Source organism: Poecile atricapillus, chromosome 2 (genome assembly GCF_030490865.1).
Source record: "Poecile atricapillus isolate bPoeAtr1 chromosome 2, bPoeAtr1.hap1, whole genome shotgun sequence".
Classification (NCBI taxonomy): Eukaryota; Metazoa; Chordata; class Aves; order Passeriformes; family Paridae; genus Poecile; species Poecile atricapillus.
This window is the reverse complement of record NC_081250.1, coordinates 121,313,666-121,341,497: the sequence shown is the minus strand read 5'-3', so window position 1 is coordinate 121,341,497 and position 27,832 is coordinate 121,313,666. Positions and strand designations below refer to the sequence as shown.

Sequence of the window (27,832 nt, the reverse complement as noted above, 5' to 3'; positions counted from 1 at the left end):
ATAAAACATAAGCATGCATGTTCTCCACAACCTTTTAAAATGTATGGATTACTCTTTCTGAATGAGTCACCAGTCCTCAAAATTTTAGAAATTATAATAGCATCAATAAAAGTATAATCTAAGTAGAAACTTAGTCACTGGTTCCTTATGTGACCATAACTAATTGTTACCAATAGCACCAATAACTGGTGTTATCCATTCCAAGCTTGATGTTTCATTCCTAATTTTCTTCATTAGCATGTGAACTGAATCACAAACAGGGAAGGAAGAGAAAGGAGAAAGAAAGTCACTCTTTTTTTTTTTTGTTTGTGGCTCTGTCCTCATTGTGCTGCAAAATTTGTCGCTATGGGCAAGGTGAAGGATGGACTCTGGCAGGAGAACTGTAAAATCTTCAAAGGTCGTTTGAAGAGTTTCTCCCAGTAACTAGAAACTGGGGCCCTCTTGCATCCTGTGTATTTTGAGAATTTTACATTATTTTCTTTCTTTCTCTCATTCAATTGCTTAATTATAGAATCCAAAAATATTATTGCTCAAAATAACCTTTCCTTCTAGATTTAGAGAGAGGGAGAGTGATACAAAATTAAGAATTTAAATTGAGTTAAGAAGCTTGAGTTTTTTTCCTTTCTCTCATTTTTACTCTCTTTATCTTTGACTGTTAAATCTGATATACCAAACATCACAAGATAATGATTTCTCAAATGTCTGGACACTGTTAATGCTTTTTTTTTTTTTTTTTTTTTTTTTTTCTTCTTTTTTCCCTTTGTGACACAGAATATCTTCTTACTCTGTCTGATAGTACTAGTCCTACTGCATGGACCTAGGAAGTAAAATATGAATTTACCATTGAGTTCTGTGATATGGGTCAAACTACCATGAAAGGACTCTAATGATTGGACCAAGAAAAATTTGCCTGGATTTGATGGTGATGACAGTGAGCTGTGGCTGCCTGGCAGTGACACGCAGAGAGGCAGTTCTTGGGGGAGCCTGGGGCAGCTGCTGTCCATCCTCAAACCCCGGGCAGGGGGTGGGCAGTGTGGGCAGTGAATGCCCCAGCCTGCCCAGGGCCCCCAGTGTTCCAGGCTGCCTGGGAAAATCACAGAGCTGAAGTCCCACCCTGGGAGGTGGGTCTGCATTTCTGCAGCTCCCCTTATAATGAAGCGAGCTAGGAGAAAGCCCTTTATATTTATAAGAACGGAAATTGTGTGTAAAGTCCTTAAAATCAAGGAGGCCACAGCTGGGTACTTTGTATGCTTTTAAAAGCTTTTCCAACTCGAAGTTGTTTCTCTGTCCTTCCCATGCTGTTTCCATAGCAAGTCACACCTACTGCTACTTTAGGCAATCGGCCTTATTCCTGAAATTTTTGAATTTTAATTACTCAGTTTAATAGCTTGAGCTCTTTATCATCTGAATATTGGCGGGAATTACATGGCGTTGTGTAAATAAAATTTTCTTTTTTTATGTTTTAGGTTATATTGTTCTCAAAAGAAAGTGAAATATTATGTCAAAAATGATGGTGTAGTTCATTCTTTGCTTTTTCCTTTGTTATGAAGTATGATTTATAAAAACTTTGCTATAACATTATTTGATAAGTGAAACTATTTTTATAATAGTTGTACAAATCATATTCTACAGATAGTAACCATTGCTGTAGTGCTTTTCCCACTTAGTATATTGCTATAGCCAGTAATATTTAATAATTAAAGTTTCATCTTGAGCTGTGATGGTGAGAAAGATTGCAAGACTATTAGGATAAGCAAATACTTAAGAAGTGTGGCTGTTGCTAGAGGACAGACTGATTTAATGACTTAATTTCTACCGTGTTTCAGTCCTGCCTGTTTTGGTTTTTTCATAAATGTATATTAAGCTCATTCTCATTGGTAGATATAGTTTGAAGACATGGAAAACTGAAACTAAATATTGTTGTTTGACTAGGTGCATTTTTTACTGACAATAAACACATACTGCATCTTTGTGAAGTTGTGTAAGCAAAACCTATTTATCAAGATTCCAAATCCTTAAGTTTTCAGTTTTTATTATGTTAATAATGATGAGTAACTGAATTAATTTTCATGAAAACATAGTTTGGAAGAAATTAGGGGAGAAGGATGTCATCTGTCAAGCAAAATATATGACAAAGTTGAACAGAACAGCATTAAAAAAATGTGCTTTACCATTGTTTTCCAAGGAACTGGGAGCCCTCTAAATACTCCTACGATCATTTTCTTCTCCTCCCCTGTAATATTCCAATGCTAATTGTCCAAATTTTTCAACAGATTCTTGGTGGGGTTTAATTTCTTAAGGAGTGACTGCTGGCTAGATAAGAGAGAGAGGTCCCAACCAGTGTCTCCTTCTTCAACCCACTGATGGCAGGGATGGCCCCAAAGGGAGCTGGGCAGTGCCTTCCCTGGGATTACTCCTGACAGGCAAGAGCTTGAGGATGTAGAACACAAACGTGAAGGAAAGTTGGCATCATTGTTAGGTAAAAACACTATCGCTTCTGCTTTAAAATCAGTTTTTAGTTAGCAAATTGTGGGTATTTCTGGTCACCATGGGCCAAGTTTCCAAGAGTATTTAGGTGGCTAAAGGTGCAGCTGGGTCTTTACAGTAATTCACAAGGGTGCTTGCACTATAAACGAACAGACAAACAAGTGTAAATGGCTGTAGATGCTTTGGCTGATGTGATGCCTTTAAATATCCCATTGGATCTCACAATGACAAATTTGACGGCTCAGTGGTACAGCCTTCTGGTTTTCTCAGAATTAGGACCATTCACGCTCTTTGATTTGGACTTAACAGAGGTTGAAAGAGTTCCCATTCTCAGAAATGAGTCCAAATGAAGAAAACAGACTACTTGCATCTACTGGTGAAACTCATCTCATATATTCAGGTGGGTACCTCTACTGCAGAGAAAGCAGAAATATTTGTAGATACTGATTGAATATATATATATACTATATAATATATATACTGATAAAGATTGAAAGTAAGAGGCTTCTTGTGGTGTGTGACTGTTGTGACTTACCAGTGAAAACTTTGGTTGACCTCAAGAGTCAGGGAAGTTTTCTTATTTTAAAGAAGCAAGCAGCATCCTTAGCCTTGCTGATGGCGGTGTGAGGAAGGTCACTGCTATGCACATTGACCTGGTGGTTGATCCATTGTGAGATCTGCAGGTGGCACTCACATGGGGACACCAGAGACATGACTCTGTGGCACACAAGGACAACTACACTGCTCCCAAGGGCAGGGTGAGTCCAGAGGCAGCTGGGTGGTTCTCATAGAGTGTGGGACCTCAGCTAGCCCTGACCCAGAGCTTGGGTCCCCCTCAGCAGGAGATGCCAAGACTTTGGTCTCTGAGTTTCCTGGTTGAACGTTAGCTTTCCATAGCCTGGATGACTCCCTTGCAAGCATGCTTTCTGTAACCCATCTATTTGGGTGGATTTTTCTGCTCTCTGGCATGCTGTGGCTTCCACTACTGAAAATATTGCTTGTACTGTTTCTTACATGAGTGCCATTACCAGCTTGGGGGAAGCCTAGTTTTTAATGAAGGTTGTTAGAATTTCAGACTGAAATTTATCTGATTTATTTAAAAAAATAAATAAAACTTTAAAAAATTATAAAACTAAGACATTTCACCTAGAGGAAAATTACTTTAATCGCTCTGTGTAAACCTTAAAACCTCTACATGTGACCTGTATTAATTATAACTAGCAAACTCTTACCTGTTTGCACTGAGTTATGCAGAAGCAGTACAGTTGCTTGTTGTCAGACCACAAACTTTTATAGACTGCATATATTTTACAAACTACTTTAAAAGCACATGTAAAATAATAAGTAATGCTCTACCTTTAATCTAAATTTATAATAGGTGTAGAAAGGCTTCTTAAAGCACATATATAATTACTACTCATTAGAAACATTGTACAGAACCACACGGGTTGAAAGAAAGCTTTGTTTGTAAAGTATCTTGCACTTCTTTCCTGAGCTAGGTAAGGATTCCAGTTGCATGTTTTGATTCGTAGCTCGACATTTTTCTTGTACGTATTTCATATTCTTTATCCACCATGACACATAACCTAATAGTGTTAATCTGTTCATCCCCCTCACCTTTTGTAGTGTGTTTGACACATAGAAAGCAGAAAACAGATTTGTTGCTCAAAGACATGATGACAAAGGAATTGGCTGTTGCATTCTGGTTTCATTCTTTGTTAATGATACATAAATAAAACCAGGGAAATTCTAACTTTTTGATGATGAAAATCCTATGGAATGTTAAGAGGAAAGCTGTTTAATCCTTATTCGAGGCAAAGTTCACTTTGTAAAATGTTATTAATTTTTAAAAGCAGAATTTTTATGTTTTCACCTTAAGAATATTCTTTACTTCCTGTCCTAAACTGTTAGTGTGTTTTTCTGCTGAACAGTTTCAATCTACATTTCAGTTACAAATAAAGTTGATCCCACTGGGTAGTTTAAATGTACTATTAATTTTGTAAGTAATTTAGAAAAGAAATTCTGGCAAGCAAGTAACCAGTATGTACTTTAACATTGTTCTACAGCCTGACTTTTGTGTGCATTTAGTATTCAATGAAAAATATGATCTTTTGCTATGTTTGGAGAGCTCTGCTTTTAAAATAATGTTATTGCTTTAAATTTTTATATGTATATGTCTCCCACTTCTGCCTTTTGTGGAGCTTCCTGACTGAGGCGCCCTGTTAGGTGTTTGTGTGAGGGAGATTGAACTTAGAAATCTGTCCACTGCACGCACCAGGTTTCATACCTGAAACCAGGTCCTAATTCCTGTTTAAAACCATTCCTGACCATTGCATCTGGGAAGCAACTCAAAGACTTCATCAAGACAGTTTTTGAAATAGTTGTATTTCAGGTTTAAATCATGTAAAAGCAATGGCAAAATATTTACTTCATTTTTTCCTGTTCTTCAGTCTTACATCATTGCCCTCCTAACTTTTGAACATGACACTGTCAAGCTTCTTTCTCCACCTCAGGAGAGTTTACTTTGTATTTGACCATCTCTTCCAGCCCTGGGAGACCAGAGAGCTCTTCTGAGTTTGCTGAAATTAGCAACCAGGAGATTCCCATAAAAGCATGCCAACATCTTTTGCTTTTGTTTGTTTCTTCAGGTAGGAGTTTTCTGTTATTCTCAGTCCACTTTCTACAAATGTCTCAATAAGTGTGCTAATCAGGCAGAATCATTTTTCTAGCTTGCTTCCTCTTGAGGTGAATAGCAAGGAGAGCAAAGTGAAGAGCTGCTCAAGGACCTTATGAGACAAGTCACTAGGCAATAAAACGACAACTTAAATTCTGCAGAGATAAATGTGAACTGCTAAACCTCTGTTGAAATAGTTGTAATTGTACATGGAAGGCGATGGGCACCAGGTTGACCCTCACCTTTAAGAAAGGGGGTCTTGGCATCTAAAATAATTCCAAGCAAATTTGTTCAATTCTTAGTAATTCCCCCCAAAATGGATGTTCAGAACTGCTAGGAAAAAAAAAAATTAAAAAAATTACATAGCCTTCAGGTGGAGAATAGACAAGTACCTGAGAGAGCTGTACTGAGGATTCCTGGACAGATGAACTCCATCTGTCTCAGGAGACCCCTGATCTGAAATAGCAGGAAACTGGGAAAATGCCATGAAAATGGCATATGCTTGTTCTGTTCTTGCTCTTCTGTGTCCTGTTATGGCTGTTGCTGGAGACAGCACCAGGATTGTTGGTCTCAACCAGTATTGTGGCCCTTGTGTTCTCAACATCTTTTTCATATTAGATTTAATGGTATATGGGAAAAATGGACCACAAAGTCTATTGAGTAGTTCCTTTAAGACATACTTAGGCTTACAGTGTGATAGAAATCTTATAAGTGTAATCCAGAATTCAGAAAGTAGCACAGATGTATTTCCCAGACTGTTACTGATATAATTTGCCTGTGATGTACTTTTTGTGTTCATGGTGCTTCATTTCTACCTTTTTTCTTGCTTCCTTTTGCTCATGAGTCTCCTTGGTTTTACTGGTCCAATGCCCAGTAAGATTACTATGTAGGCAGATGAGACCTCATGTTTCCCTACCAGAAACTTAACTTCTCTGTGAAATTAAAAATATTAGGGAAATACCATTGTTTTAATCTTTAAAATAAAGTTAAAAGTGATTACCTAAATAGAACCTCCCCCCCTCAAAAAAAAACCCCAAAAAAACACCAAAAAAACAACTTGATATTTAATTTCTATTATTTACTTCTAAAGAATGAGATTGCTTTTTTGCTAGACCTAGACTTGACAGTAAGTGCCATGGGTTTTAAACATGCCTGTCTAGGACACCAGAGTGCTTGTTCTATGTTATATAAAGGAAAGCTTACCAATAAAATGGAAAACTTTCAGCCCCCTCTCCCACAGGTTTACTTCAGCCACAAGTCCTGACACTCTGTGCATTTCTGCTTGATGGTGGTGGAAAAAAAGATCTGTTGAGGTGAACATGGATGTTTATTGGGGTGCAGAAATAGTGACCTACCTCTTGTGGTGTTTTTCAGTGTGTTACCTACATGCTGCATTCCCACAGAGCTGTCTGGGGACTTGCACACCCCCAGAGTCTGTGTCTGGTCAGTGTCAGCACTGCAGTTGGTGTGGGATGCCTCCAGCAGATGTGCATGGTAGGTCCCACACATCTGGGCACCTCTCTGTTTTGCTGGAGTCCCTGAGGCTCACTGGAAGGCAGGATGCTGTATTGCATCTGCAGGCGTTCCAGGCTGAATCAGAGGTGGTCTTCAGTCACAGTCCTGGAGTTAATTGTTTATAAATCTGCTGAAAGGTCCCTACTAAATTTAATTTTTAAAAATACCTTTCCCTTTTTCATTTAATTTTATTTTCTTCCTAATTTTTTTTTCTCTTTCTTTTCAGTTTTCAGCTGTTACACTTGGCAAGTTTCTTTCCCAGCATTTGGAAATAATTGTTTTCTAAATGCTACCCAGGTTATCTGCCAAATTTAACACCTTAAAAGGAAGCGGGGGTGGGGTACAAGAGACCTACCTGGGATTGGAGTGAATGTAGTGAGTCTTTAGAAAGTGCTAAAAAGGAAATTTACCAAATACAGCACCTAAAATCAAAACCATTGAGTTCCCTCCCATTAACTGTAAAATACCACATGCTATCATCTACAGGGTAAAAAAAGCCATTTCACCCAGCCTCATAACCTCTATCTTTATTTTCTCTACCAAAAGGTAAAGCACGTGTGGCTTTTTGGGTTCTTTTACTTCTAACCAATACATATAGCTTGGGGGGATACAGTTTTTTCAAAGTGTTAGTAGAAAAATCCCTTCAATTCCTGAGAAAGCATAAGAAAATAAGAGCAAAGCAGAAACCACTGATGGCACTAAAAATGACTTTATCTTGGAGACTTTGCAATGGCATAATCAGCCAGGAGGTTTTAAGACAGGATTGATTTTGCTGGTAGCACGGGAACAGGATAAAAAGTTTAATTCCTTCTCCTTGGTGATGGAAGGGCTAAGGTAGCCCAAGGTATTGTTGTGTTAGTGCTGTTTCTGATCACTGTGAGTGTCCTCAGGGGCTCAGTGCAGCTGAAGGTGTTTTACAGCAGCCCTGGGACAGCTCCAAGATGTGGATTAGTGGCAGTGGAGGTCCTGCATGGGAAGTGCAGAGCTTTTATGGAGGACAGCTCGGCAAGCATAAGGAATCAGGTTCCTTGTAAGTTCCTTGTAGGTGTCTAGGTGCCAGGGGTCAGCCATGGCCAGCTACTGTTTGGTCAGCCTTGCGTTGGTCGCTCTCTCTGCACGCCTTCCAGCGCCAAGGGATCATTCCTCAGTGACTGTGTTTAACATCTGCTTCCCGGGTGACCTGCTGCTGGCTTTTGCCAGGTTTTCAGGTGGATGGGGACAGGGGGACAGCAGTTCCAGCCACGACAAGGAGCTTGTTAAAGCTCCTGCCACCTCTGTAGCGTGGCTGGGAGGGGCTGGCAGCCACCCTGTGCCTGGCGGCAACGGCGCATGTTGAGGTCCATGTGTGTGGGGGAAATTGCACAGAGTTGGCTAAGGTTTCAGAAAGGAGGGAATAAAAATCCCCCATAAACCACGTTCTGTGCTTCTCTGTGGGTTGGGTTTTTTTATTATTATTATTCCCTTTTAAAAGGTAATAGCTGTTTGGAAAGAATACTGCTGGTCATCATGCCTGGTACAGTAGTACTTCTTTAGCTGGTGGGACTCTTAATACTGTTGTGTGTTTAATAATATTTTACCAAGCAAATGACTTCTGAAAAAAGTAGAGAAAAATAAAAGGGGATACGTGCTTTCTGGACTTCCCTTCAATTTCGATCTTGTATTTTTCAATAAATTGAGTTTTTGTCCTACTCATATTTGATGGCACATTTTGCATATAACAGCTTCTCCGTAATAGATACTCTGTGTAATTTGGATATTTTTTTTGATACATTAACAACTCAAGGGAATTTAATTAGTTTTTGCAAAGCTTTACTAAAAGTTAAAAATAACCTAAGATGACAATTAGAATCAGGATAACTAAGTTGCTCTTGTTTAAAAGTTGAATTTTTCAAAATTAAAATTACTTAATTATATTGTGGATCAGCTGTTCTTTATTAGCATCTAAGCCCTCATGTTACTGTGGCTAGATTCTGCTGCCAGAGGTCTCTGGTGTCTTCTGAGCAAGACAAGTCTTTGCCCCTAGCAGTGTGGGTGGGTGTATATATATATATATATATATATATATATATATATATATATATATATATATATATATATATATATATATACATATATATAGGAGCTTTTTGTAAACCTCTTTTGCAATGGCATGAGGGGCAGCATATGTCAGAGCAGAAATTACAAGAGTAGGCTCTTTTAACACTGGTGTGTTATAGGAATCTTTCCCAGAGAGAGAAGATATTTGCCACAGCAGCTCCTGCAAGTTAGGTCACCTAATTACAGCTGAACTATATTATACACTACAACATGTATGCTTTTTCCTTCTGGGCTTCAATAGAAAATTACCAGTCTTGGTAAAGTTTTCTTTCCATTAGTAAAGAGAGCACTGCTGATCTGAAAATCCATCAGGTCATCCATACCAGCATTACATCAATTGACTTTTGAATATTTTTCCATTAGAAAAGGCTCCATTTTATTCCCTTGCTGAAGTGGCAGACTTTCAGTTAGTGTGGTTTTTCCATTCATTGAATTTTGCAATAAAAGAGTTTTTGAAACAGATGTCAGTCATTGCTTAGGAGTGGGGCATTGTTAGAGGGCTGTTCTCTCCTTTTTTTAAGCTAGAAAAAATTCTTGTCCTTCCCCACCCGAACTTTAATTGTTACTTTTTAAAGCCATAAATAATTTTGTAACCTATAATCTGGTGTCAGAACAAATATAAACACCAAACCCTGATTTCACAGAAATATTGCAGATTGGCCATTGTTCTCAGCAGGAGCAGGACTGGATTTGATCTCTCAATTGTAAACCAGAAAAAAGGGAGTGGATGCATTGCAGAAGCATGGTTCATATTAGCATCTTCCTTAGGGTGTGGAGTGGACCTGTTAACACTTTCTTAATGCTTAGATTTTATAGAAGTAGCCAAATGTGTGCAATGAGTAGTGTTCAAAAAACTGGGTTTGAAGGGATTTTTTTACTTTCTTGCTAGAGTCTTATCCAAGTAGAAAGATATGATTTTGGGTCCTGATCCTAAATTATATGTGTTTCATATGTGGAGTGGTTTTAGGACAAACTGAATATCTTCAGACCATGTCTTCAACAGTCACAGAAGAGCAAAGTGCTATTCACATTTGTGTGTATATAACGTGTGTGTGTGTGTATGTGTGTATACTTTAAAAAATCAGATTTTCATTTTTATTCTTTATTGATAGCATTTTCCCCATGTGTTTAGAAAAAAGCGCCAGTTTTTCTAATGAGGATTGTAGCCATGTTTGTTTAAATTACGCCAATGAATAATTCTAAATTTTAAGAAGTTTACAGAATTTTATTCTAAAGAAGGAGGGAAATCATATTTTGGGTTGATATCTGTTCGGGAGGCTAAGCCTTTATTGCTTCATGTCAGTACTTTACTGTTACTTTAAACATCAAAGAACACCCTTTCTGAAGGTGGGAGAACACAAAGCATCCCATATTTAAAATTTATGGGGCCTAGGACTGTGACCTAATGTAAACTTGAAGAGATTTAGTATAAAAATATCCTTAGCTTGAGGGCAACGTTTGAAAACTTTGTGGATTTTCTTTTTTATCCTGGCTAAGTCTACAATCATATTGCTTTGTTATTATTTCCTCTTAGCATTAAAGTACGATTGACATTGATAGATATCAGGGGAAGGCTGAGCTTCCTAAAGGGAAAAAAAAAAGAAAGAAAAAGAAGAAGAGATGTGTTGTTGGCACAGAAATAGGGACGGTAGAAGAGTTGCTGGCTGCCTTTTATTCTCTGCAGACAGTGAGCACAACGGGGCTCTCGCTGCCTGCTTTTGGCTTGCATGGATTTGCAATAAACAGCTCAGCTATGTATTTATTTTCAAGACTGTTTCAATTCTTCAAAGACAACTGCTCCCAACTTGTGAATACTTGTTAGTTGCTGGAAAGTTGCAGAAGTGAAGATCAGCTCCTAGTTTCATGCCAGCAAATTAATCCGACGATGTGGTACTGTCTTTTCCACAGGTGTGTGTGCACTAGGACTGTCTGAACCTCCCTGTAACTAATAGTCCGTACATAATTTGGAAGGAGAAATCTTCAATGGAAGACCCCGAGGGAATAAATGGGAAGTCTGTAAGTAAACAACTTGTCAGTCCTGAGAAAAAAAAAAGTTGCGGCTTTTAAAGTGGCAATTATTTTTGTGGCAACCAAGTGAATGAAAGTCTTAGAGAGTGACATTCACTTTTAGTCATTGGAAGAGTCAGGGAATGATGAAATTAACTGAGAGATGGAGGCTTATGCTAAAGCTACAGAAAATTAAGTATAGGTTTAAAAATATTTGTCTTCAGTGATTCATATTACAAAATAATGGTTGTTGTTTCTCTAAGAAATATTTGGCCTGCTGTGTTTATGTTGTTAACATTTTTATCTGTTAGAGAGTTTTCATCCCATTATTTGAAGTTGTTTCTCTTTGCCTGTGTGAATTATGCAAATACTGCTTCTGGGAGAAATGAGTGCAACTCCTAGCAGCAGTCTTAAGAACAGTGGCAAAAAAAATGTAGTAGGATTGTTGTTTGTTGCAAATGCCTGTTTGTAGAGTCACAATAATAAGAAATTTTGCAAACTATCAGTTGTGATTAAGAATGTTTCATGCAGGGACAAATGATTAGCTGTGTATTTTGGATTTGTTAGCTTAATTTGTGACATTATTGGCACTCAGTGAAATTCAGAATGTTACATATATGTTTTTATTCGTAATTTTTAAAAGAATCTGTGCAATTACTGAACTGCAGAAATATTGAGATTACCTTATTTTTACCAGTTGGAAAATAAGTCCAAAAGCTATTTAGTAAATTTAATTAGCTTTGTTGCCTGCATTTTTTCTGATGTGTTTATTTTCTACATTTGACAGTACTCTATTCTCTCTCACCCTCCCTTTTGTATTTTATATTTCTATATCCAGTTTCCCTGATGCTTCCATTTAATGTAGCAACAGAGTAGAAAAAACCAAGCACCTTAATAATAAGCCTTTTGTGTTGCGTGTTTTTGTTGCATTTCATGTGTAGTGTAATTTTTGCTGTCTGAAGCAATATGGCTTTGATTATTTTCCAATGTTCATTTGTTCCAGTCTTGTCTCTATGTGTATTTGGGTATTTATCCATCGCTGCTGCCGCCATGTGTGGACAGGACCAGTTAACTCTCAGGGAAAGGGTGGCCATGGTTACCAGCAGGCACTAAACAGGGATGGCCCTGTTTGCAGTCGCAGTGCCAGAGCTTTCAGCACCACCCAAGCTCCTCGTTCTGTTTGGAGTCAGCCTTTCCTCCATGCATGAAAAGCCTTTCACTGATGCTGTCAGGGTTTTCTGTGGCTTACACTGCGATACTTCCCCTCTGTGTGCCCGGGGTAGACTGGGCTTCGTGTGCTGTGGAGGGTTTTGGGCTGGGTAATTGTGTGCTGAGCTGTATGTAATGACAAATGTAACTGTCGCTTAGCATAACGGGAGTATTAAGGGAAATATTTGTTCATGGTTTGGCACCACCAGCACTCCTGTTGGGGTTATTCATTCCATTCCTTCTTTTCACCACTTAGTCCAGAGGGCCTGTAAAACACTTCATCTACTCAGAGTTTCCCTTCACATTACCCAAGTGGGTGGTAGTTGTTGATGCTATCAGGATTATCAAAATCTAAACCAGTAACTGCTGAATAGACCCACTGCACTGACCAGCACTCAGACTTCTGTAAATGAGGACTGAAGCACCCAAAGGTTCATGACACAGGGTAGGGTGTGACTCTTCTGATTGCAGTGTCATTGAAGAGGTTTAAAATGGGGGTATTAAACCCTGGAATCAGACCCTTCAGTTAGGTCTCGCATTTATAATTGGACAGTCTGCTGCATTTGCAACAGCCAGTTGACCAACAGAGATTTCCTAAAAGCAGTAGTCAGAAGGCAAAAGAGTCTCAGTGAAAAGAAAGATGATGGTATGAACATTGGTTTTGTTTATTTTGTTCTATGTGTGTGCATAGAAAGAAAGAGAGAGTGAGAGATAGATTAGCACTCTGTAATTAGGAACCAGAACCCAAAACCTCTTTGGGATTTAAGATCCCAAACACACATAGTGGCTTTGAAAACCTGATGCTAGTCCATAGGAAAAGAAGAAAACTTCCCTACACATACCAGTTGAAAGGTAATTTAATTTTGCAACTAGCCAATGCAAGCTATGTAGTGGAAGCAATTTCAGGTATCTGTGCATAAGGGAGGAGCTTTATTCGACAACTGAGAAATGAAGCTGGATAATGTTTTAGGAAGACACAGCTAGATGGACAACAGAGAAAGTACCAGGAGAAGGAGAAGGTAAAGGGAAATGAAAGAAAAGTTATCAGACGACAGTATGAGAGTGTAGATGAGGAAGTACTTTGCCTTTGGCCACAATTTCTCTCTTGAGGAAGAGGATGATATTGTACATGGGAATACAGCCTGTCAGTGTTGATGTATACAGAAGATACCATAATAAGCCCAGTAACCTCACTTCTGCACTTCTGTTACACCCACAGAGCTGAGAGAGTATTTTAGCTATTTCCTAATCAAGAAATGGTTCTAATTGTACTGTCATGTGCTTGGCTCACATTCTGTAGGAAATTAATTTCAAACCAGCTTGCAAACCTGGACATTACATGTGCCCCTGCCTTTCCTCTACTATGTGCTTGAGAAAGAAGTACAACACAAACCTGAGGCTGGCTGGACAGAGGATATCAGTATGTTATCCTGTCTGAAAATTTCACTGAACTTCTGTTGCTTTCTTTCTGAGTCAAAAAAGGCTTTGAAGCCTGTTTGCTAATGATACATGCTCCTATCAAAGATGGTTTCACTCATGTTTCATCAAGCTAAAACAAATGGTTGGGTTTTTTAATTTGTATTTTCTTCATCATCCTGAGGGGGTTTTTCTGCCTGCCAGTCATTTGCAACAAGTCCCACTGCTCAAATATACTTGAGAAATGAAAAAAACAGCCTCTTGTTTTAATTATTTTAGAGAGGAAAATGTCATTTTGGGTGTTAGAGAAATTCTGATTGTAAGGAGACTGAGACTGAGTAACAGTACATCTTATACCAAATTGATTTCAAAATATTTATGCAAAATTATCATGGCTTATATTTGTGGTAGGCTAAGTCTACCAGTTCCAAACTTGGCATTGGTATGAATCTATTGCCCTAGAAACCCTGTAGAAGCCCTAAAAAGGTGACAAACACTGCTAAGAGTCAGCATGATAACCCAGGTGATTAGAGGTACCCTGATGATGACTTCTAAAAAACAACTCAAAAAGGGCAGTGTAGAGGTCAGCAGGTATTTAATTTCATTTGATTTGCCTGTGATTTTTTTTTTTTTTTAAATGTGTGGTGTTTATTTATCTGCAAAACTCAGCACAAGAAAATTTTCACAAGTAAATATTGGCATGTTTTCAGCAATTACTATACTCTCTGGGGATAATTTGGAGGGCTCTTCTTCCATAATTCTCTCACTGGTAGTGATATTATGTTATTATACAGCATAAAATAATTTTCATTCCTACCCTGTCCAGGCTCATAATTGAAAATTCTCATAGCAAAATTTCACACCAAGAAGTATTTTCAGCGTTGAGTATTTTTGATGATGGAGTTTGCCCATCTGGAAAACAGAGTGAAGACTCTGAGGCCCTCGGCAGTCAAGGTAGCTCCAAATAGTGTGTACCCAATGAGCCAAAAAAGGAGGTGCTCTTGATCCACTCCAGCAGTTAATCTTCTCTGATTCCCCCCACAGCCCCCAAACCTCAGCTCTCAGTCAGCACTCTGGGCAGCCTGGCTGCATATTTCCAGCTTCTTTCTCCTCCCTGCTGCTCACTGGACACTTCTCTCCTGCGAGCCCCACGCCACGTACCGGAGAGTGGCACTTTGCACCGAAAATTCACCTCCTATCTCCGCTAGCGGAAAGACACAGAGCAGTGAAACCAAGTAGTTGGTTTCAGCAAGAAAGGGGGAGGGAGAAAATAAAAACCCAAACCAAAAAACATCCAGCACCTGGCTGCAGCAAAATAATGAATTTTGCAGCAAACATGCGAGATTCTGTGGAATCTTGGAAAAATGCCAGACTCCACGACCACAGAAATGCTGAGTCCATGGGGCCCAGAGAGAGATGGCTGGGGCAGTTCACATCTCTCTGTCTTTGTTTCAAGCTCCTTGCAGTCTTACTGAGGCATCAGATTACACTCTCTTCACATTTTCAAGGTTATCTTCACTACCAGAAGGGCTAGAAAGTTCATTTTGTTTCAAGGCGAGCCAGGATCCGGCAGCACAACTCTCGAGCGGTTTCAGAGGCCACTGCCACGGTGGTGGCATGGCTGTGCCTGAGGGCATGGCTGGTGACCTCCAGATTTGAACAGCATCATCAATGACATGTTTGTCATGCTTACTCACATTGCCTGTTTGTCACATTAGGGAACAAAGTCTATGAGGAGGAAGGGTGAAAATATTTTACCTTCGGTTGAAAACTTACAGCATTGTCACTGTGAAAGCCATGCATGTGCTGCCTAGTTTTTCTCAAAGACTGGCACAGCACTGTTCTCCCCTCCGTGTTCCCCTCCTGTTCTGAAGAAATGTGTGACACGCTTCCTTTTTGGAAAGCTCTGCAAGGCAATAACCAACAAGCACCATGCAATTGCAATCTGTAACTGAGCCTATAAAATGTAATCGCCTGCGCCCTTCCCACTCCCCTTCCCCTCTCTATCTGCAATTGGTAGAATATTGGAAACATAAGCCACAAAACCCACTTATTACGCACAGTAAGTGTCAAAAAGAATGAACAGCCGGAACTAGCTGATGTATTTAAATTCCCCAAATTGAAGTGAGCTGCTGCTAGGCCATCTAAAGCAATTGCTCAATCAGTAACTATTGACAGAATTTTTTCTTTCAAAACATTTTAGTGAAAATACTCCTGAAAATTGTAAGCTGTTTGTGGACAGTTTGAAAACATTATTCACTACAAGCTCTTCATTCATCTGGGTTTGCAGTAACACCGTGGAGAAATTCTTGTGACTTTAAATGTACCTTCCCTAACTGGTGGCAGAAATCCTAGAGTGCCATAGGCAACAGTGCTTGTGGCACTGACAGAGGTGCTGCTACCCACAGCTTGTAGTGTTGGGCATATTCCTCACGGTCACAAAGACCTTGCAGGGATTTTGTTGGAGTCCATCAACAGATACCACCACTTACCTTGGTAACAAATCCTTGTTTCCTTAGAGAGATGGAAGTTTTTTCTTTGTCACTGCATGAGGCATTTTTAGATGACTTGTAAAAGTGGATGTATGAGAAATACACAATCCATCTGACTTTTCCCAGCCACTGTGTGCAACTGTTCAGTGTGGAGTCTCTTCTTGAAAGTCTTGATGAAGTTGTAGCTTAGCCCTTAAAAGTAAAAAGCAAACTGCCAGTGAAGTTTATTTTCTTTTTTACTAGGTTTTCTGGACCATTGTTCCGCTCGAGGAGCCATGTTTGTTAGTTTTGGCTCTCTGACTTCTCTTCCTTAAGGATAAACTCTCCTTAGGCAGTTGTACAACTATGCACTGAAAGACTGCATAGCAGTTTATTCACAGCCCAAGCTCCAGCCGAATTCAACTGTGTGACTTCCTGGCTTAAGCAGGGGTGCATCCGCAATGTAAATACCTACTTGATTCTGTGGAAAACCAGGAGGTTTTTTGTTTGTTCTTGTAAAAGATTCCTGCGGGAAGCTTAACTTTAAAGTTGGCATCCAGCCTTCTCTGCTGTGACTCGGATACTGATCTGATTTTGTGCTTTCATGGACATTTTTATATTTGAAAATTTTTAATTCAACATTAGCTTTGCTTACAAGCTGCAGAGCAGAATAAAATCACATTACAAACATTGTAGTATTAGATTTTATCACCATTTATTTCTTCTCGTCTGCCCAGGGATTTCTACATGTTCGGTAGAACTAATTTGCAGTCAGACACTGAGGTCTTCTAGAAGGCCAGCAGGCTCCACAAACTAATTTATCCAAATAACCAATCCCTCATAGGCCAACCATAGAAGGACACCAAAATGGCCTGAGCAGGCAAAGCCCCCTTTTGAAGTCTGGAATGTTTTGACTGACTTGAAACAGGCGGCAGGAATGAAGGGATAATTTTCAGTGACCCATGGGACTTTTTTGCCATTTTCAAATATTAGGTAAAACAAAGAGAAATTGCTTGTTCTAATTTAGAAAGACTTAGCAATCCGGAAGGTAACCAGACTCAGAATTGAGTACTAAGGTATAGAGCTGAAGTTTACTTAATGCATTGAAGGCTTGCATCTGGGTATATGGTATTTACACACCCACACGTACACAGGCTGCTTTACTTATACATGCCCATGCCTAAACTGTTTTTTGAATTTGACTTCTATAAAAAAACTTTAGTACAAGGTATATTTATGCAATGTTAAGTGGATTACCTGGAATGCAGTTTTTAAGTACAGACAGTTTGTCTTGAAACAATAATTTCTAATTAGAAGGATGTGTTTCTGTTGCTGCTTCAAAAGCTGGGATGCTAAGACTTCCATGCCATACCTGTTTTCTTCCACCCCCTTTCCTACTGCCATTTGAGTAAACGTGGAAATGAATACAATTTTAAGTGGGTTTTCTAGTCTAAAGTACTCTTGCAGATACAATGGGGAAGTATTTTGATGTGTACATAAACCCACAATTTTCTATGAATACTTCTAGGGAGAAAGAGAGAATGTGAATATTTAGAAATGAAACAAAAACTTTACAGATCAGGTATTTCCTGTTCAGCTACTTGAATGTGCATCTTAAAGACAACATGGAGCAGTCACATGGATTTCTGCAGCTTTTTTAGAGACATGCCCTTGTAAATTTGGTCTCAAGTTTACCATGCATATATTTATGTGATAGGTTGAACCCTGTATTTAGCAGCACTAATGGCACAGACCAGCTCCAGCACTCAGCTTCCTCCCCATGACATTGACTTGCAGGTGAGCTGGAGCTTCCCAGTGAAAGGAATGTTGTCTGTAAAAAGGATCACTAAGCCAGTAGTGAAGCTGCTCTACCTGTGCTGAATTGAATTATGTTTCCTTAAAACAGTATTTGATGGGGATTTTGGTCACCAACTCACCCTTTTCCTTCTGACATCTTTGGCGGTTCTTGGCATGGGGCATTTCTGTGCAGCTCATATGTATCTTGATAACTGTATGGATAGCAATATCAGCAGATGGGAGGTTCAGGTTGGCACTTATATATTTGTGGTACTGGGTTGGGATGTGGCTGTCAGTGGTGTTGCTCCTACATACAGAACAAGCTCCTACTTTTACTTTTTTATTTTATATGAGATATTGAAATATAAGTTCCTCACAATTTCAGATTTTTCTGAAATATTCATTCTTACTGTTGTCCTATGGTAATAGAAAATACAATAGAATGACAAAGAAATCCTGTTTAAATGCAGTTTTTATTCCTGTATATACTGATCTCAGATTAGTGGATTTCAGAAACATGATGTTTAAATTAATGTCATTTTGGTGTGAGTTTATATATGTGTGTCTGTGTGTGTCTGTGTGCATGGAATGTATTAGATTAAATTAAGTTATGTTTCAGCTTTTACTTGAGGAATATAATTTTGTTAGTAGTTAATAATGTTAATGCCATGATTTTCTCATATTATGTTTACATATATGGCTACAGTAAAATCAAATTATATATGCTGGGGGTAAGATTAGTCAGTCAAGAAGCTGTTTACAACAGGAGAAATTAAAATTCAGACTTGGTAGGAAAGAGATTCTTCTCTATTTCTGTCTGCCTTGCTGTAACTGTACTGTCTAGACTATCCTGGAAGTCATAGACTCAGTGGCCTCGTGGTCCATGCACAGCACAGCAGCAGAGTCTGGCAGTGAATAGAAAGCTTCACAGGGATCAATCTCATCAATCACATATAATTTGTCATTTCAGTGTTTTTGGCATTCAGAGCCTTGTATTCTGCCACCACCATTCACATAGGGTGGACTTCCCATTGTACTGACAATGCACTTCTATAACTATGTAGTGCAGCAGATTTCTCCCCAACTCCTAAGGAGGTCAGCTCCTACCCCAAAGTACAGGATTTGATTATCCTGATTATAATTTACAGAGCTGTTAAGTGCTGGTAATGGTCATGAGTCAATGAATGAAATTGCTTGAAGATAAAAAATTAAAGGTTTTATCTCTTTTCTCATTCTGTTTTAAAAGAAGAAAGTAGGAGAGTAAGTAATTTCAGACACACTTTCATACTTTTCTTATGCTGCGGAGTAATTTTAAAATATAAGTGTTGCATTTGGGCAAAATGAATGGGAATTCGAAGAGTGAGAGCTTTTAGAGTAAGCAGTGCTTTGGTGCTCGTAGATTCAGGAATTTGCTCTTGCTGAATCTGTGTTTAGTACTGTAGATATTTTTAGAAAGTAAACATGATCTATTTTTTATTTTATTTTTATTCTTAATAATTGGGCATTTTTTCATGTTTGACCACCCTTTTAGGCCTGTAAATAATTCAAAAGATCTAAAAGTATTTCTGCATTCAGAATCAACTAGTTAAATGCTTATATGCCTGGCTTTCACCTTCAGTTATACGTACATGAAAAAAGAATCTAAATTTAGGGATGCCCTGTTCCACTTCAATTTTTCTACTCTAGTTTGAACATTAGTTTTTTGGGGAACAAGCAAGGTATACTTAGTGGTAGGCTGATGACTACCTCAAATCTTTGTCCTTTGTAATAATACTTCGAAGAGGGACAAGGTGCAAGATCTATGTTATGTATTTCTCTGCTTTTTGCAAGGCTGTGTAAAAGCTAAGTGGCACATCAAGCAGGTTTCCATAGTGCAGACACTGCATAAATCCTCTGCTCAGTCCCTGTAAGGGCTGTGTGCTGCCATTATGCTTTCTATAAACAGAAGACAAGTGCACTGCCAAATCCTTGCAGTGCTGGACATCAGCGCTTTCTGTTCTTAGCTTGTCTTGTTTATTGATGCTCAAAGACTGTCTTATTTGCCAGTATTGCATCCGCTTTTGATCATCAGGAGCAAAGAGTATCTTGCACTTCTTGGTAGCTTGGAATCTCCATCTTTGCAATTTCTTCTCTGTCTGCAATTTTTAAATAAAATAATTACCTCTGGTGAGTGTAATTAATTTGACATTATTTTGGTCTGACAAGTGAGACTTAAAGACAAAAACTACTCAGAAGGAAACACTTTTAGGGCTGGACAGAAAAACGAGAGCCTCGTATGACAGCTTGAAGAACCACAGACTGAGACTAGCAGAGAAGAGCAGGAGGTAAGTGCCACCAAACTGGGACAGACATAACTTAGCCTGGTGCTCTGTGTCTAACAGAGACTGGTGTCACACAGTTAATGAGAGTAGGAGAAAGAGAACAAATCCTGCTTTTGAGAGGATGGAAGATACATCCAAAACATTGTGTTTAATGCTGTCCTTCAAAAACTTGCTTTTTGATATGTGTGTGCTTTGATTCTCTCTAGTTGTAAGTTCCACAAGTTAATTATGCCTTTTCAGAGAAAGTGGTTTTGTTGTTTTATGATTGCTGCATAATAACTGCAGCAAAAACATGGGGTTGTTAAGTTTTCCTGACAGGAGAAGTAATGACTTGTCAATCTCTGTTCACTTCCTGCAGTCCCTTTCCTGATTTGGTAGAATTCTCTTGTTTTCATGACACAAAGGTGTCTCTTCCAAGAGAAGAGCTTTGTTTTTTCCTGAGGCTGCTGCTGAGCTTTGTGTGAGAGATTCAAGATGTGAGCACTCTGCCTTTATGATGTTTTCTGTTTTACTCTGTGTTTCCTTCCTAATAATTTTAAGCACTGCATCCACCCTTTTGACTGCCATTGGCCACTGAATTCTGCATTGTTTTCAGAAAATTATTGGCAACAACTGCAAGATCTCTTCCTTGGGAACAATAGATAATTTAGCACTTATCCTTGTCCATTCTCAGTTTGAGATGTCTTTTACTTTGCATTTATCAACACAGAATTTCACCAGCTCTTGTCACGTGTAGTCACCATGAAAGCAGATCTCTGTAGACAGATTTACTTTGAGCTGACCCGAGTAATTTAACAAATTTATAACCTTGCTGTTTGTCATCTTTTCCAGGGTATTTATGTTTAATAGACCAGGTCATTTTGGAATTCCACTAGTAACATTGTGAAAACTGCCCACTTACTTGGTTCCATCCTTTAAATAGTAATTCATGACAGACCTTTTATTTTACCTTATGACAAATTGTTTAAGGGCTTTTGACTTGTGAGAGCTTTTCAGAAATCTAAATATACCACATTAACCAAATCATCCTTATCCAAATAATCATTAACTCCTTACAGAAACGCAAGTAATCTTGAAGTTATGACTTCTCTTTACAAAGGCATGCTTTCTCTTCCCCATTACATCATATTCCCATGTGCCTACCAATTCTCTTGTTTATTGTAACAGCTGATTTGATCATGCTTCCATTGTTTTAGAGCTCTTGGGTGAACTCTTGAATCTGGCTGCTTTGTGTCTCTTCATTTTGTTAATCTTTCCCAAAGCTTCTGCTGATACTTTGTTCTAGAGCTGTCAAGGTCTTCTCTTCCTGGATACTGAGCATCATGCAATTAATTAATTTTGCAATTTCTGCAATGGTCTTGTCTTGACTGAATTTTCCTTTGTTGCCACAGTAAAATGTTGGCTTTTTGCATGTTTTTCATGAAGTGTTTATATTAATCTGAGACAATAACAAATGGTTCTTCATGGTTGGGGTATTTTTGACCTATGTTTTCCTGTGTTTGCATTTGAATCTACAGAATGTGAGCCCTGTTCCAGTTTCAGGTATTTAAGTGTAGTGTGTGGAACTCAGCTTGTGGAATGTCTCTGATGGACATTCAGGACCTTTCTCACTGAAGCTAATCAGTTTCAGAAAAAAGTCTTTGAAGCTGAAACTGTGTGAATTTGTGTTGAATTAGCTTAAATAGTTTTCACCAAAAAATAACCCTGAAACTGAGGACACTGGCATCAGTTGCAAATCAGGAAGATGTGATTCCACCCCCTCCTCAGTCTGCTCTCTGGTGATGGCACTTTGGGATGTCTGCCCATGACAGACAGCTTGAGCTGGAGCAGAGAGGTGAATGAACACTTTGCTCATCAAGTGGAATATAGAATAGAGAATAGAATAGAATCAAGTGTTCTACCCAACACAAATAGCAACTTCTTCCAGACAAACAAGAGGAGTGGTGCTTTCCTGGAGGAGCAGTTTGAATTATAGCTCTAATCAGACAGAAATGTGGTTTAAGCTGTCTTTTGCGTTTTTTGGCTTGTAAGACAGGGTTGTGGGGAACACCTGCCTCAACCAGCCACCCCCCTTTCTGCAGTCATCCTATCTTTTTGTTAAAAGCTCTGTCTCCAAAACTTTCTTCTCCCCTTGCTAATAAAGTTTCTGGATAGTTCTGATATATGGTCTGACTCAAAAGGGTTAGACAGATGGGTTTGGGGAGAGTGGGAACGTAATCTTCCAGGAAAACTTGCATATGGGAGTGTATGCTGCTTTCTTTTTGGAACCTGCATCTCACTGAACAAGAAAAGATACTGCTAGGAAACATGCAAATTTTTTATGTAATATTATTTTAAGGTCAATTAGTAGCTTTGTGAGTTTCAAAAAATATATGTGCTTTATATCTGGAGGAAGATCAAGGACCCATTCTGGCAGGTGGCACAAAGAGAGGAAAGAGAAAAGCAAGCTGTCGCTTAAAGAAATTGCATGGTTAGTTTAGAGCAATATATGATGGAAGAGTAAATTTTAGAGTTTTAAGCCCATCTGTTCTAAAAGAAAATTCTGAGAGTTGAATTACTTCATTTATTTTTTAAAATATTATACTTTCTTAAATGAAAAATGAATTTATTTGGTGCTCTTAATAAGTAATTCAGTGACTATTTTGTCTTGTCTTTTGGTTGAACAGATGTGCTATTTGAAGATTAACTCTTATACAAGGCTCTTTTCCTGTTGTTAAAGATCAGTTAGCAGACAGATCTATTGATACTCAGGCCTCAGGTAGTTTAGCACCCCTGGCTTCAGTGGACACTTGCAGCCAGTGCCTGCTGCAATGTTGCTGGATGAATCTTAGAGCTTGGGACCGAAAAGACAGTCAGTATCATCCCTCCTGTGCACTGTGGCTAAATCCCGAACAAGTCAGCAAAATGTGTGGTTCTGCTCTTACCTTGTGCTCTTTTCTTTCTCCACTTTATTCCTCCTCTTTCTGATCTCTGTTGCCTTCTGTTCAAGAAAATTGTGTCCTAATTAACATTCATGATTCCTCTAGCATATGAGTTGTGAATCCTCAATGGCAAAAGTGCTAAAACCTATGCCTTGGACTGTGTGGTATTAACATAGTTTGGTAGATCTGGGAACAGCTGATAAGATCATGAGCCCAACTTGGTCAACATATTACAGTTAAAGGTGTGCAGGTGACAGAGGCTGTTTCTATTTTAATTATACCTCCTTCTACTCTTGGGGTTTTTTTTGTTTCTTTTTTTTCTTCAATTACAAAAGATCGGGCACCAGCAATATAGCAGCTCAAATCCCTTTTCTGTCTCTTCCCAGGCTTCTTCCAGGAAAGAGTTAATCCAGTGACCATTGGATTATAATGGCATGACAAAGATTTTATCCCCATGAAATGTTTTGACATATAAGTGGGAAGAGAACAAGAAGTGTTAGCAGAAAGAAAGAAGCTAGTTGTAACACCTTAAAATCCTGAAAGCATTTATTACTTTTCCTTGTTAGACTATGTGTAGATCATTATGATGGTGGGGTGTGATGATTCCTCTGTCCTTGAAATGCCAAGATATTTTGACTGCTTGCCATTGTGTAATGGGAAGGGTCATGCTGACATCTGTAAATCTCTGGGCCTTTTAGAGCACCTCTTGTGTGTTAGAGCTGTTACCTGCATGTTATGGCATTGAGTGTGTTGTGCAGGACGAGGTTGTGGTGAGCACAGGTGAGAAGGAAGGAGGCACCTGCACCCTGTAGTGTAATCCAGGAGTGGGTAATAAAATGCCGTGGAAGATAACTCTGAATGGGAAGTCAGGCAAGGAAATTTTGGAAAAAAAGAAGGATAATTCATTTACTCTACTTACTTGCCTTTCCCAGCCTTTGACTTCATGTTTTACTGGCACAGAACAGTCCTTTATTTCAGTTGATGAAGGAGCATAGCAGCACATACCTAAAAAATTATTTGTGCCTCTGAGCTCTCCAATCTTTTATAACCTGCCATGAAAATAAAAACGGATATTAAATATTTTTCCAGCATGACTTTGAGAGTTATCAATTATGTACTTCTGCTGATGAACATTTTGACTATTTGCTTACTTCACACTAATGCCAGATTTACACTGATGCTGTTTAGGTCATCCTGACTCCTTTCCTTAAGCACTGGTACACCTTTGGCTTTGCTCCCATTGACTGTCAGCTTGTGCTAATAATAAACTGTGGATCTCAGCTGTTTTTGCTGAAAAGCCAGTGCTCTTTTGGGGACTTTATTTTTTCCCCCTGCACTCGTCTTATTCAACCACTGATGTTTTGTGCCGTTCTAGTTTCTCATTGTCAGTAGCTAAGTAGGAAAACATTATTCGCTGCGAGTGTTCACAGGGCGTTCAGCATTAGAGACAGCTGCTAGAAATAGAAGTCCTTCTTGGTTTTGCTGAGCAGTTGTGGATAGTTTGTGTCAAACGAACTCAGTGGGAGATTTTATGTTGTTGTTGCTGCTGTTACTTAGAGAGGATTGCAAACTCTTGCCACATTTTTTATTGCACATGGCATTTACCGTCATGGGGTTCTTGTCTTAGTATTTTTTTCTCTTTACAGGATTTCTTGGCAAACGTTTCATGCTTAAGTATCTTTAATACCGAATCCTTGTGAGATACTAGTTTAGAGGGCATTATTATTCTGTCTGTAAGCCTTGCACCCTGCTGAGAAATTGAGTTACGTTTATAAGTCAAAGAGGATTGTCAGAAACAAGTGGTGCTGACAAACCCAATGTGTTTTGTGCTTTAACATTTGTTTTCTGCGAGCAATTTGTAGGTATAAAAGTAACATTTGAGTAAATTAAGTGATAGGAAGTGTTACACAGGACCTGTGTAGGTCTGCCAAGAAAAATAAACATGCCTGTGATGAAGTGTGTGACACTGGTGTTAGCAGAGCTGTAGAGGCTCTTGAAGGGACGCTAAACAAGCATCATTGGGATCATAAACAAGCTGACCATGTGGAGTTCAGGAGCTGGGCTTCTGAAACAGACATTCTCTTAATCAACCACAACCTTTCATTTTACTGTTCATAAAGGAGTTTTAAAACCTTGTTATTTTTATCAGTTCTGAATCTGTCAGAATTGGAGGACTAGATTAACTGTAACATCTGATGTGTTTAATCCAAGATCTTTTTAGCCCAAACTGTCAATAGAGGTTTCATGATTGCTCTGGTGACACTTTCTAAACATCTAAGACTTCAGTAAAGAGGAAATAAAATTTCTCTGCTTTGAGATCTCCTTGTTTAATTGGATGTAATGTTCTGGTAGTAAGGAGGGCTTTGTCATTAAGACACCGATCTGACTTTGGGAAATGAATCCTCTTCATGGCTGTCCTGCAAACTGCTTGTATGACTGTGATGCTGTGTAGTTTGTCTCTGCCTATTCTTTTTTTGCAAAATAGGACAGTAATGTTTTCCTTCTCATCATAATAGTCCAAATAATTTGAGGTAGTTGTGGTAAGCTTCTGTTAAGTATAGAGGTTGCACTAAGAACTGTCTTATAGTACTGAACATTCAATTTATGCTTTTGAAAGTGAAGTGAGAGTGCCAGGCAAGAAAAACATACTCTTAACTTTTGCTTTCAGTAATAAAAAGGATGAAGCTCAAAATATTCCTGTGAAGATCTCTGTGTAAGTGCTCACAGCAAATATGTTCCAATGGGCAGATACAAAACATACAGAGACTGACCCATATGTTTTTAAAGTGATAAAGAAGTGAAGTCTAGATTTGAACACTGTATTTATTATCTGTCCCCATGGAGGGGATGGGAATTATGTGTGCAGAGCTAAAGCTGTGAATTTGATCCAGAACTTTCTTCTGTATTCTGTAAATGTAGTAATTTCTCTTAAGGCTTATTATTCTGTATGACTTCTTCTGCTCTGTGAGTGCATACACTTTTTATCATGCTTATTATACAGTTTACGAAAAAGGGTATGCTTTGGAGCTTTTTAAATTCTAGAGCAATTGTTTTCTATAGCAGACATTGACCTTTTAAAATGCTAAGCATTTAATTTAAGTGACACTATTCAATACTTTCTCATTGCTTTGTTCTCATCCGGTCAGAGTACAGTGTGGGAATATTTTGCAATAACCCAAGTTATGGAATATATTTAGTATTTGTTTAGTATATTGAGTAGTTTAATGCAAAGCAGTACTGAGAGGCAAATGAAGAAAATGCCAGGATAAATAAAGTAAATTTTAAATTTGTTCTTTAGCTGTTTTTAAGTTAGGACAAAATTAGTAGTCTTACTTTTAGTCATCTGCTGTTGCTACTGTGTACAAATGATACTACATGAACAGAGGGCTACATAATGCAATTTTAATAGTTGCAAGAATCTATTATCTTGTAACTTGATGTTTTTTTGACCAATGCAAATTTTAGAATCATTATTTTTAAATTTTAAATATAAAGGTAGTTGCCACATGTATTTCTCCTATTTAATTTATATTTAACTGTGGTTGCTCTATTAATCTTTGTTTCACACATTAAATGCCTTCCTCGTGGCAGCTGTCCGTTCACTAGTACCATGACTACTGGCATGTTAAGTTCAAAGTGGAATGTCTTGGAGAATGCAGATAATATATTTAGTTCCTGTCACCAGACAGCACAAGGCACCAGTGCGTCTCGTTCTCAGAAGAGAAAGCCAGATACTTTCTCTGCAATATTCCCCTTCAGTTAATATCATTTGGGTTTTTTTTTTTAGCAGAAGTGGTGATCAAGTCTATCAGTGTGATTTTTTTCCTCTAATCTTTGTTGTTATGAATATCTAGAAGAAAGTTTTAAACAAAATAGTTTTAAAACCAGTGACAGAGAAAATATGTAGGAGATTATACGGGTTTTTTTTCCCCCCAGTGCTTAAACATATTTGTGACAAAAAATAAGCTGGAGCTGGAGTGGATGTGGGAGAACTCTGGGTCTGAATGATCAGCCATTTTAAAACAAATTGTAGAAGCTTATAGAAAAGAAAACTTTCCCAAGAGCATATTGAAAGGCCTAATCCATATTTCTAGAAAATTGCAGCTGTCAGGCCTTCTTTTATTGCCCTAGCAAAATGCTGTGTTAGATGCTACAAAGAAGTTTGGCCATGCATTTAGAAAATTAATAGCTTCCTTACATCAGATGTGTTAAGTAGAAACATGTCTGGTTGCACAGACAATTGTCATATTTTGATGTTCCTACTGAAAGTTATTTTTTTCACTGTATAATTCATGTTCGATAATTAAGCTGTGAGGAAAGACTCATCTTCATGCACGTAAAAAACATTTATAGGATGAGACCAATGATTGCTATGCCAGTCTTGCTGTATATAATGTCAGGTGCTCCTGAGAGTGTGCCAGTCAACCACAGGGAATTTCAATGTGGAACAATAAAGAATTGCAAATTTGCCACAAGGAAAAAATTGGTATTGACAAACACATATGTATCCCCAATAAACTGTGTTCAGTTTGTCCAAAGAACAAATTGACAGCCAGTACAAGTATCTTACACTGATGCTCTGAGTTTCACTAAGTTTTACTTTGTCCTAACAGGCTTTCCATCTTCCCAGTGCTTTCATCTAGCCATAGATTACTACTTGTATTAACAGCTTAAGCCTCAGGTTTTAGGAGTTTTATGGTTTCTTCAGACCATGTTATTATTAGCATATTGAAAACTGCACTACTCTTATGGTGATTGTTTTTCTTTTTGTGTGTAATTTCCCATGCTGAACCTGATGTTTATTGTCTCTTACCTTGTCATTGCACACCTTCAAGAAGAATCAGGTTTCATCTCCTTATCTTCCTACTAGGAAAAAAAAAAGCAGTAAGATTTCCTAACAACCCTCTCTCCTTCAGG

General features: G+C 38.4%; 1 protein-coding gene across 6 annotated transcripts in view; it reads left to right on the top strand.

Moving 5' to 3' along the window:
* EYA1 (EYA transcriptional coactivator and phosphatase 1) overlaps positions 1 to 27,832 on the top strand; it is a 157,450-nt gene that overhangs the window by 1,934 nt on the left and 127,684 nt on the right. For all 6 annotated transcript variants that reach the window (XM_058833365.1, XM_058833364.1, XM_058833363.1 and 3 more), the window contains exon 2: positions 10,682 to 10,789. In XM_058833365.1, coding sequence (XP_058689348.1) covers positions 10,757 to 10,789 — 33 coding nt within the window. In that variant the 5' untranslated portion in view covers positions 10,682 to 10,756. The remainder of the gene's footprint in view (positions 1 to 10,681; positions 10,790 to 27,832) is intronic.